Here is a 12,230-nt window from a genome sequence, read left to right on the forward strand (position 1 = left end):
TAATTTTAGCCTCCATTTTTGTTGGTGCTTGTTGGATCCTGTTTGCTGTTGCCATGGTAATTCCTTCTTTTTCAGAACATAAATATGCAACATATTGTTGGGTATACGTGGATCAACAGTGAAGGGTTGTGAAAAGGTGTCAGAGATCACAAGCGTTTGTAAGACGAACATGTAACTGTTGATAACCATTCTAACATCTTACAACAAAGATTCATAGAAATTTTGCATGGATTCATGTCGGTTATGTCTCAACGGTATCCAGACTGACGTTATATTTTACAAAGACAGACAGATAAAAATCCTATGACCCCCCCAAGTACCAATTTTTCAATTTTGACCCCTTAGCAGTGCTCTTTTCTTGATGAAAATCGATGAAAAAGTTTTCCACATGTCTGGATAGCCTATATACCAAATTTTAAGTTTGTAGTTCAAAGATTTGTTGAGTATATATGTTAACGAGTGTCCTCACACACACACACACACACACGCACATTCTCACTTTTATAGATAGACTAGTCTGGGTGTTTGGAGGGGTGTGTAAAGCAAAAAAAACAAAAAAAACGTGATGTCTTTGCCGTTGTATCCATCACCAAACTGGAAGTGGCGAAGGTTTAAATTAAGGCTAGTCAATCGAAAAGAGTGATGACTTTCAAAAGATCAGTGAAAAAAGCGACCCCTCCCTGTAGAAAAGTGCCTAGTTGAGGGTGAAGGAATTAATGTTTTAGCCAATTTTTTGGATATTTATCGTCTGAAGGGTCAAGCTTCAAAACGATACCGATCTCGTGAAAATCCGTCGCCTCTGTCGAAAGTTTTAGGCAGACATACATACATACATACATACATGCATACATTTAAACAGACAGGTGAGATTTATATAATAGATTAGCTGTCCCGACTCAGTTTTACCTGTGAACATTGAGCAACAGATGATTATTATTGATTTTAAGTATTTACGATGTGTTGCTCAAATGTGAAGAAAACTCTAACGAAATTATTAAACATTTCACCAGCAAAAAACCCTGAGCTTACAACGTCATAAAACAGCAGATCCCTGTGACTTTCAGAAACATTTTTTTCACGCTCGTAATTGTTGAAGCATCAAACCAGCTTCCTACATCAATCGCTGCCTGCTGAGACACTGCATCCTTTAAAACCTTCCATATACATGCATTGCATCGCCTCTGTTCAGTCTTAAGAAACAATGGATACCATCTGTAAGGGAAGCTGTGTGTGTAATTGAGAAGGAAGAGTTGCACAATTCCCAACCACACCTCTCCTGAATCGGCGCTGGTTGAATCCAGTGGCAAGGAGAAGTCAAGGACAACTGGAAACAATGTTGAGATAAGCGGAGAGCACATTTAGCAACTGGAATTCCGAAATGGTCACCCACTTTAGTATTGACCAACCTCAGTTGCTTAACTTCAGTGATCTAACACATGTGTGCACACACACACACACACAGATATATCATAATTTATACATCGTTTCCTCACAGTTGTACACTATCGTATACACGACTCATGCACACATGATGAGTTGAATAAAGCTATACAAAATGATTTCATTATCTTCTCAACAGATTTGTATTTCAACCAATCATCGTGTAACGATAAGCCCTGCCACTCACGAATGCCTTGAGCCTGCTCTTGGCCTGCCAAGCCAACATGATATCCAATGAAACTTTTTGATATTATGTTTCTGAATTTTTTTAGATAAGGATAGATTATTTATATCATTTGGATCCTTCTTCTCATCTTAAGTGTTATTTGCACAACTTTCGATCAGTGTAACCATCGAACATCTTCAGGTGTATCTTGTCGAACTTGGGGAGTCTTTCTGTCGATCTCGGGAATCTGCACAAAATTTATTTAATCCATGGGAATAGCATGCTCTTGTTCTATCAACTATGACTGGGTAAAAGCCTTAAGTTTTTTTGTTATTTTTGTTTTTTGTTTTTTTTTTTTACAAAAGGGTTACCACATACCAAGGCCCGGAGGCCACTCAAGGATAAAGGTTAATGTGTGCATTGTAGTCATTGGGACAGTTGCGTAATAATCGTTTGTGGTGAAAATTTTGTATGATTAGATTATTTACGAGGATGGTTGAATCAGAAAATGTTGGATTTGAAGATAATAATATTGTAGTCAGCTGGAAAGCAAACCAGTGGAACAGAATTCCATAGGTGGGCAGTTCTAGGAAAGAACCTTTGTTCATGGAATCCATGTTTAGGTTAGGCACCGATAGAGAGTGGGGGAATTTATTGATAGTGTTTTATGCTAGACGAGTATTTTTACATTAAGGATTGGCAAAGTGGGGACCATAGATTGGAACTCAGTCGAACACTTGCCATGAAAATACAATAGAGCAGGGAAAGGTTCGCAGCGTCACTTCTATAGGAAAGAGGTTGCAGAGAAGAAAAAAGAGCATCACCTACAATATTCCAAAATCTATTTTGAATTCTGTCAAAGCAGGATAGGGTGCTCTGAGCAGCTCCTCCCCACATGTGACAACAGTACTCTATCCTAGGAGGTACTTGGCTTTTATACAAGTAGAGAATTGCATCAGTAGTGAGATACCTACTGGAGCAGTAGAATGATCCAACCATGACTTTGGCAAAAGATTTGGTGTATGTCCTCCATTTCAAATCACGAGTGAAGGTCAGACCAAGAAGCTTTTTTAAACATGAAGCATCCTCAAGGTAAAAGTAATTCACAATTATATTTTGAGTGTAACTTGCAGTGACGTTCTTGTAAGGACCCATAGCATAGTGGATATAATACTTGATATAATTCAGTTGTGAGTTATTCTGAAGGTTGATGGTTCAATCCTAAATTAATAATATTCGTATTTTTGTTAAACATTGAATTTTGTATTTATTGATTCATTATCTAAATCTGAAAATTTAAAAAATACAAGAAATTTGAATAAGTAGAACGATTGACCTCATACAAACTCTAGCACCAATCAATGTAACTGACATATAAAGAAGAAATCCTTGAATGCAGAAACCAACACACATAATGAAATATCACTAACCAATTCCAAGTAATTTAAAATAATTATAGTACTAAAAAGAAAATACAACCTGAAAGAAAGGTATTACATAGTGTTAAATATTAATGAGAGTACATCTACTAATAACTATTATCTAGTACCTATTATTGGTAAACAGGAGACATTTCAGACAAGGGGCACAAAATGATAAAGGAGTTGAGAAAGGATAGGCTGACAGGAATTTTGGTCTAATAAAACATTAATAATTGACTTATGTGCTTAAAACATCAGTAACTTTCTATCTTTCCATCTCTTCCCCCATTTTTGACTTTCCAGCTACGAAATGATCATCTAGTTGAATAAATCCATCATTGTTTCAAGAATGTTATTTGAATTAGTTAAATGACTGCATAGGGTCATCTTGATGCCCCCTCTGCCTATGTAACAATATCATAAGGAAATCAAGAGAACTGAAACTACCCTGGGTAAAATATAACATGTAAGAAAAATAAAGCATAGCTTGACACCTTCCTCCTGGATGATGACGAATGGAGAGTACTGAAATATGAACGTGATTTCTTGTTGCGCAGAATTCTTGAGAAAGCAAAAAAGTAAGTTTCAATAATCTTGAGATGAAAAAATATTTGTGGAAACTTGTTGTCACTTAACCACCTGTTTTTATCAGATAGAAACCACTAGTAACACCATTAGGTAATAACAATTTAATATGGTTTCAGTTGAATTTAATTGAAATAAGGGAACTAAAAAAAATAAATCTAAATTCATAAAATTGAAAAAGCTAAAATAGTTTCTCAAGGATAAACTTTTTCATTGATTCCATTTTTACACTGTATTTAAATTCAATACAAAATCATTAAATTTAAATTCAATACAAAATTATTAAATTTAAATTCAATACAAAATCATTAAATTTAAATTCAATAAAAAACTATTAAATTTAAATTCAATACAAAATCATTAAATTTAAATTCAATACAAAATCATTAAATTTAAATTCAATACAAAGTCATTAAATTTAAATTCAATACAAAGTCATAAAATTTAAATTCAATACAAAGTCATAAAATTTAAATTCAATACAAAATCATAAAATTTAAATTCAATACAAAATTATTAAATTTAAATTCAATACAAAATTATCAAATTAAATGATTTTTTGAGATGAGGATCGATATTTTGCATTATTCGGACTACTGTTCTCATTTTAAGTTGAAGGTTCAATCCTCAGTGCGGCTAATATGAAGAATACAATTGCATCATGGCTGATGGAATGAGACCATGCTTCTTCTTCTTGTATCGTGGCATGTTCACGCTGTAGAGGAAATCATGGTTAGTGTTCTTCATAGACTTCAATCCATAGTTGGTCCGATTACTGTGAAGGCATCACATGATTTTGAACATGGCAGAATACATGGGTGAGTTGCCATTACTTTCCCCAATGCAGTGGCATTTGCACCTATCCATTGTCCTTAGATCATCCGCATGGCTGCAGTCGAATATCGTAACTCTTAATACCATAGAACTTTTGATCTGCTAGAGATTCATCCTCTTCCACACCATCCAACGTCCTGCATCCAACATCATCAGAGTTACCTTCTCCTAGATGGATGTCTTAATTAAAACTAGAGGTGCATCTCTCCCAGTGAATTAATGCGCCTCTGGATACCAGCCTGGAAATTTCTTATGACTCTGCGTAGTACATACAAGACCTAGCCTTCCCAAATGGTCACCCATCTGGTACTGGCCAGGCTCATCGTTGCTTAACTTAGATGATCTGGTGAGAACCGGTGTGTCAATGTGATTGTGCCATACGTGAGAGCATGTTAGCCTCGTGTATTAAATAAAGAGTCATGTTAAGAATTCTGTGCAGATCTCAGAGTTCAACAGGAAGATTCCTGAGTTTGACAAAATACACCTGAAGAAGGCCGAAGATTACATCGGCTAAAACGTTGTGAAAATAACAAATAAAATAGGGCTGATAGTCGGAATAATCCAAATGATATAAAACATTATTAATCTGGGAGGGGGGAGGGAAGAAAAGATTAAACACAAATTGCATTGAAAGGTGAAAGTAATAAATGAGTTTTCGTTCTATATCCCAAATCACATTAAAATTTAATTTGCATGGCTATATATACATATATATAAAAGTGGCGTTCTAAAAGTAATGGCTCCTATTTTTTATTTCACCAGAATGGATCAGAGGGGATTGCATATTGCATTGTTATGATGGCTGAACTTATGAATTCATGACCTGAATGTTTCATCGCTCTGTCGCAGATATTGACGGTGTGAGACTCTAAGAAAGTAACCCTTATCATGGACGTGCATCAGAGGCAGAGATGTATCATTAAATTACTGGTAAAAAGTGCATTGAGAATGGTAATGACTATGCAGAAAAATAAATTCTGAAGCACAAAAGGTCACTCGTTTTCATGGTAACACCGCTGTTTTTGTAGCTCTACAACTTTTTTAGTAAAAAAAAATATAGGGGGCTTCACTTTTGAAACGACTCTTGCATATATATATATATATATATATATATATATATATTTAAAAGAGTGTAGCCATCAACAATTGTGGGTTTTTTTTAAAGGTTTTCATCATATTTTTATTTTAAAATATTTTTATAACGCGTTTCGAGCTTAGTGTGTGCTCTCTTCAGATATTTTCGTAAAAAGTTTTTCTTTAAAATGGGAGTTTGTAGAATTACCTCCGCTGATATTAAATATGTTTTTCAGAGTGATGCGTGTGTTCAGACATTCTGTCTCCAACTGTAAGTGTTCACAGTGTCCGGTCAAAGTTATTTTCAAAGAGTGTTTTTTAGTCCATATGGTGAAGGTTTTCATGTTTTTTTAGGGTTCTTTTTAAAGACTTTCTTTCCCCATGTATAGCATACACTCACACACAATAACACACGCATACATATACATTCATGTACATGTACACATGCACACGCACACGTACGCAGGCACACACACATACACACACGTACATACATAGAAATATATGTAGGAGCATACATATATACATATATACATACCCACCTACACACTCACACACGTACTCGCATACATCCACCGCTAACAATTATTTTTATTTTTTTATTTTATATAAATATATATATATATATACTTTTTTTTTTTTTTTTTTCCCAACCAAAACACGCATGTATACATGCGCTTAATCATTCAGACATACGTACACGCACCCACACACACACAAGTAAAATGGAGAATAGGTAGAAGATATATATACACACACATACACGCACATACACACATATATGTACACACATATATGTATGTGCACATACACTCACAAACATCCATATACTATGTAGGCACATACACATACACACACACAGACATATGCAGGGGCTCACACATACGCGTATATCCATATCCACACGAACACATTTACCCACTCATACATGTGCATACATATGTATATATATATATATATATATATATATATACATACACATACATACGGATGTGTATACACTCATCCACCCATATATATATATGGGCACATGCACTCACAATCACACACACACTTACATATTCATACATCCCACCTTATGCATATATTGGTTGAAGTTTCCTTTCCAATCCAAGCACATATGTATATATGGATTCGGTCACCCAAACATATATATATATATATATATATATATATATATATATATATATATATATATATATATATATATATAATGTACTAGATGTACTTGGCGTCGCCCGGTATTAAACGTAACATTAAATTCCTTTAAAAAAATAAACAGAAAGAAACTGAGACATGTGCATGCAAATATTGTTTTTTTCTAAGCAGTTCATTTCTGCTAAATAAAAAAAAAATACTTGAGCTGAGATCGAAACCAAAACCTAAAGACAATGAGTCAAGTATGATAACCATTAGGCCAGCTTGACAAGATTGTTAAAAAGTGTTTTCAAACCTACTTATACTTAACATAAGACATCTTTCATGTGAACCGTTCATGCACGTGCATTCGTGAAACACTTTACAAACATAAAAATCCGATGACCCCCCCCCAAGTATCAATTTTTCAATTTTGACCCTGTAGCAGCCGTTTTTTCTGGACTAAAACTGATTAAAAAGTTTTCTATATGTCTGAATGATCTATTTACCAAATTTCAAGTCTGTAGATCAAAAATTTGTTGAGTATATAGGTTGAGAAGTGTCCTCACACACACACACACACACACACACACACACACACAAATTCTCACTTATATATACTAGCAAGCCGCCTGGCATTGCCTGGTTGGAAAATATGCTTAAATATGATACTTTGATTTATTATTATATTATATTGGACCCAATATAAAGTAATGATTTGAAAAGTTAAAAAAAAATGAGTATATATATATATATATATATATCCCATAGACTGATATCCCATGAGTATATATATATATATATATATATATATATATATATATATATATATATATATATATATATCATCAGTGCTTCTTTCAATGTCTTAGTCTGGAGGAAAACATATGTGAGTCTACATATCTCCAGCTGACAACGAAAGGATAAGTGAAAGTTTCTCCCGGTCTTTATGGATGGTTTACATTCTTTTTTTTTTTTGATTAGGCTGAAATTGTGAATTTATACACCATCTGATTTGAAAAGTTAAAAAAAAATGAGTATATATATATATATATATATATATATATATATATATATATATATATATCGCATAGACTGTGGACTACTACCACTCACTCACACTTTGATTGCATATATTTTAGTTAACTTAGTGTTCACTTTAAATCTAAATAAATGTTTGAGTTGAATAAAAATGAAACTTACTGACTATAATAACACACAGAAATTTAAATGTAATGTGAACAAACATCTCGCTGCACAACTCCCCATTTAGAATATCTCTATAAATCTGGTCCTTCATTTATAGTACGTCCTTATCTCTCAGTGAAAATGTGCATTGTTTGAGGCTAATGAAATAGGAATATAAATAAAAATCACACAAATTAGAAATCCTTATCACAAAACGTTTGAAATTGAACAGCATTTTTTTTAACACGAATTTTAATGCAGAGGTTTTATTCGTTATAAACTTGCACAGCAGAGTAATGCCAGTTATTAATATTGCAAAAGTAATTTGAACGAGTTTGTTGTTGATAATTACAAAATTTAATAGAAGTTTGTCATATCTTTTGAAAGCATTACTTTGTTAGATTAAATTTGAAAAGTTTAGGAAACCTAGTATAATTTTCTAAGTTTCTCAAATTCTTTTTATCTTTAAATATTTATTCATAGATATTGGTTTGTCTTTTTATAACGGCATATCAATCCTTTCAGGTTATTTAATGCCGAATCTATTAATTTGGAAAAAGATTTTATGCCTACAATATCTTCTGCCTTAAAACAAAACAACCGAATCAATGAGATATGCAGCAATGAGATCAGAATCATTTTTTATTTTTAGCATATTCTGGAATGTATTTGGACGTCCATCCTTAATTTGGTCAAGTTATGATGAGAAATAGGGATGTCATTTGACATCCAAAATTTGCACGTATTTAGATCATTATGGCAATGTCCGAGAATGAATTAGGGTCATTATGTACTCTTGCTCTTGGCCCTGAACCCCCATATTACCACATTCTTAATTTTTAATTTCTAACATTAAAATTTTTTATTTAAAGTAAATATCATCTCAGCTGTTTATAGGTGTTTAACACGAACGCTGACTTCAAAATGCAAAACTAAAAGTCTCATAAAATTTTAATTAAGAAAGGTTTTTTGATCGCTTTGTTTTCAATTGCATCTTTGAACAGATGGACAGAAACATTACAAATATATAAAGCGAATCTGTTTTAGCCTTCTGTTAATAAAACGGAGAAATGAAGAGTTGTCTCCCTTACAACTGTGGACAAAAAATTGTGTTAACTTCAGCATCTTAAAAACGCACACATATTAATTAGAATGTAAACATATAACATAAATAATCTTGTTATTTTTATGTTTTACTTTTATAAATTGTATAATTTATTAGAATACTGCTGCAACTTGTTATTTTTATGCAAAAATTATTGATTGAAATTAAGAAAAAAAGTTATATATGATTTCAAGATTTGGCACGTACATCGACAAGTGTAGTTCTAAATTTTTTATGTTTTCTTTTACACACACACACACACACACACACACACATACACACACACACACACACGCACACACACACAGGATACAATTTACATTTAATTAGACATTGATACTAGCAGTCTCATGAGGAATGGATATCCCGTCAGTTTAGCTAGAAATACTATATGCCCCCTCTCTCCATATACACATTTGTCAGTCAGTAATTATTGTGGTATTCCTAGACTAACCAACTGGATTTTCTATTCCTCTTGAAACTGCCAATATCATTATGATTAATTGAATTTTTTTTTGTAAAATATTATATGTAATAAATATATTATGTGCTTCCAAATGTAACTGAGGAGCACTCTGTTTTATTTTCTGAAAACCATACACATACACATGCACTCTCACGCACACACGCACGCACACGCACGCACACACACACACAATGTTATTTATATATTATGCTTTGTTCATGATACTCATAATTAAAATGTATTCAATTATTTTATGGAAGAGCAGTGCCTCAATGCTAAATGAAAATAATTATTTCCTTCGTCTAACTCCCCCTATATAGAAGCATATATATATATATATATATATATATATATATATATATATAATACAGCACAATTAAGTTGACACACCGATTCTTGCCAAATAACCGAAGTTAAGCAATGTTGAGCCTGGCCAGTACTAGATGGGTGACCATTTAGGAAGATGAGGCACTATATGTACTGCAAGGTAAAATACCAGGTTGAGAAACTGGCGCAGTCTATCCTCCTCTCGAGGGTAGACGAGACTCTCTTAAGCCGCAGTAGGCACCCCATCACGATGGTGTCACGATAAAAAATACTCTCGATAGCCCTGGTGAAGCATCAAGTATTCAGCTACCGACAAGATTTGAATTACACTACAAACTTGTGTAGTGAGTTCAATCTCAGCTACAGCCGCGCTGGATGGATGATGGATGGATGGATTACATTTCCAATCCAGTATAGAGCGCTACAGTTATCTTCAATCCATGAATGAAGACCGATATATAGATCCACTCCGTTCTGGCTTAGTCAAGGGTGGGGGAGTTCACCATTGGAAGTTCACCACCCAACTCTATCCCACCAAACGAAAACCTATGGGGAAAAATCTTCATATGTTACTGAGCTGGGTATGCTTATATCCCTCTGGAGCCTCTATATTTACATTTTTGTCTGCTTCCTTGGATAAAGAGGAAAGCGAAGATTGGCAGGTTATTTTGGCAGGTCAGTAAAAAGTATAAATATTCAACAAATGCAAAAATGGAAATGAAGACACAAATTCGGAGAATTAAATTTTATAAATGTTTTTGGTTTGTTTTTATTTTTGTTTTGGTTTGTTTTTGTCTACAGATGATCAAGAACCTAAGTTCTCAACAACGACAGTGGATATGTAATGGTTTATATATATGCCACAAACAAACAAAACCGTTATTAGTAACAATCACTCCTCCTTACTGTGTCTATAGTCTGTCACATTATATGCTGGAGGAGGAAGTCTGTCACTTTATTATCCTAGTTGTTTGTGATCGAACTAGCTCTCCTTTTGATTACTCCACATGCCACACAATATCATGCACACACTGAGAGGTGCCCAACAAGCCTTCCATAAGTGGATAATATGATTCATCGCATAACAATATCAGAAAATTCTGGGACCACGTTCCTTGATTCCAGCGTAGGGCTTTGCACTCATTCAAGATCATCAATTCCAGCAAACAGTACCTCATTCCATCAATCTTCACAATCTGGTATGGCCACAGCATTCTGTGAACTCATACTAGAAGGTACACTCTCTTAACATTCATGTTAGCTCATTTTTTGGTGCCATTCACAAGTCTTACCAACAAGTAGAAAAGCCAATAAAATCAACTATAGATTCTTTTATAAGACAGACTAGTGTTTGAAATGAATGTTTCTTTTTAGACCACAATTGAACCATGATACTTGACTTTTGTCCGTTTAACTTTGATTCAAGTGATTATTTAAAAATAATACTTGTTTTTGTTTTTTCAGAAGACAGAGGTGTGTTCAAAATGGATTTTACTTTTTAGAGCACAATCGAACCATGTTACTTGACTTTTATATTTTAAACTTTAAGCGAAGGCATTATTTACAGATAAGTTTATAAAATCAACAGTAGATTCTCTGCAGTGCAATGTAGACTACAATGTACTGTGGACTAAATCACTTCAGAGAGGTATGTGAAGCTTCTTTCCGGCACAGTGCAGGGCGGGGCTCTCTAACTAGTGCAGGTAATTAATTGATTTGTTTAAAAATGGTCAATTTCACCAATTTAGATGACAATAAAAGTAGGGGGGGATGGAACATTTGTTGATCTTGATTCAGTCCCGGACAACGTTTAGTCTCTCTGCTAGTATATATATAATTTCATGTATCTATTTTCCGTATTTACTTCAATTGTGCTCAGTATATAAGTAGAGCTAGGTAGTAAGTTATGAAAATATATATGGCAATTAAACTACACAGAAATTTCAGTTTTATCTTTTTGAAGATTCGTCAGATTATTGCATGGAATTGATGTTACTGCATGCCTTTATATGTTCACGCGGTGCTGAGTTAACCAATCAGATTCTTTGTTATTCCCACACACAATTCTTGCAGCCAATGGCCATATGTTTATTGGGCAGAGGTTCATTTGACCTGTAATTCATCCCATTTTTTGTTCAGTTTTTGAGGGAATGAACTATCGTTTCTTTGTGGCATATATATGATGCAGTTGTTACGTAATAAAAGCCATGGAAGAGTGATCGACTGATGAGAGGTCGAAAATGTAACCTTTAGTGACAAGTGACAGAATCACTAAACCTTTTGTTGTCCATGTAAAACTGGTTAAATAAAGTCTGATCTGTTGACGGAATATCAATGGAGGGATGTGTAGAATGTTACCAAATTTCATATCTCTCTCCTCGAAACTTAGCCACAAAAACCAGAGAGGTGACTTCCGAGGTAGAGTGAACTCTGTCTCCTTCTGACAATACTTCAAGCAGATGTTGGACATATAAAATGTGCCGAGCC

The 12,230-nt window shown here is 33.9% G+C and overlaps 1 protein-coding gene across 1 annotated transcript in view; it reads left to right on the forward strand.

The window, feature by feature from the left end:
- LOC145297547 (uncharacterized) overlaps positions 1-11,528 on the forward strand; it is a 265,438-nt gene extending 253,910 nt beyond the window's left edge. The window contains exon 4 of the mRNA XM_080143514.1: positions 11,208-11,528. Within this exon, the coding sequence (XP_079999640.1) occupies positions 11,208-11,270 (63 nt within the window). The 3' untranslated portion in view covers positions 11,271-11,528. The remainder of the gene's footprint in view (positions 1-11,207) is intronic.
- Positions 11,529-12,230: the final 702 nt, after the last annotated feature.

The sequence above is a fragment of the Euprymna scolopes genome, chromosome 18 (assembly GCF_053919585.1).
Source record: "Euprymna scolopes isolate OS-2025 chromosome 18, ASM5391958v1, whole genome shotgun sequence".
NCBI lineage: Eukaryota > Metazoa > Mollusca > Cephalopoda > Sepiida > Sepiolidae > Euprymna > Euprymna scolopes.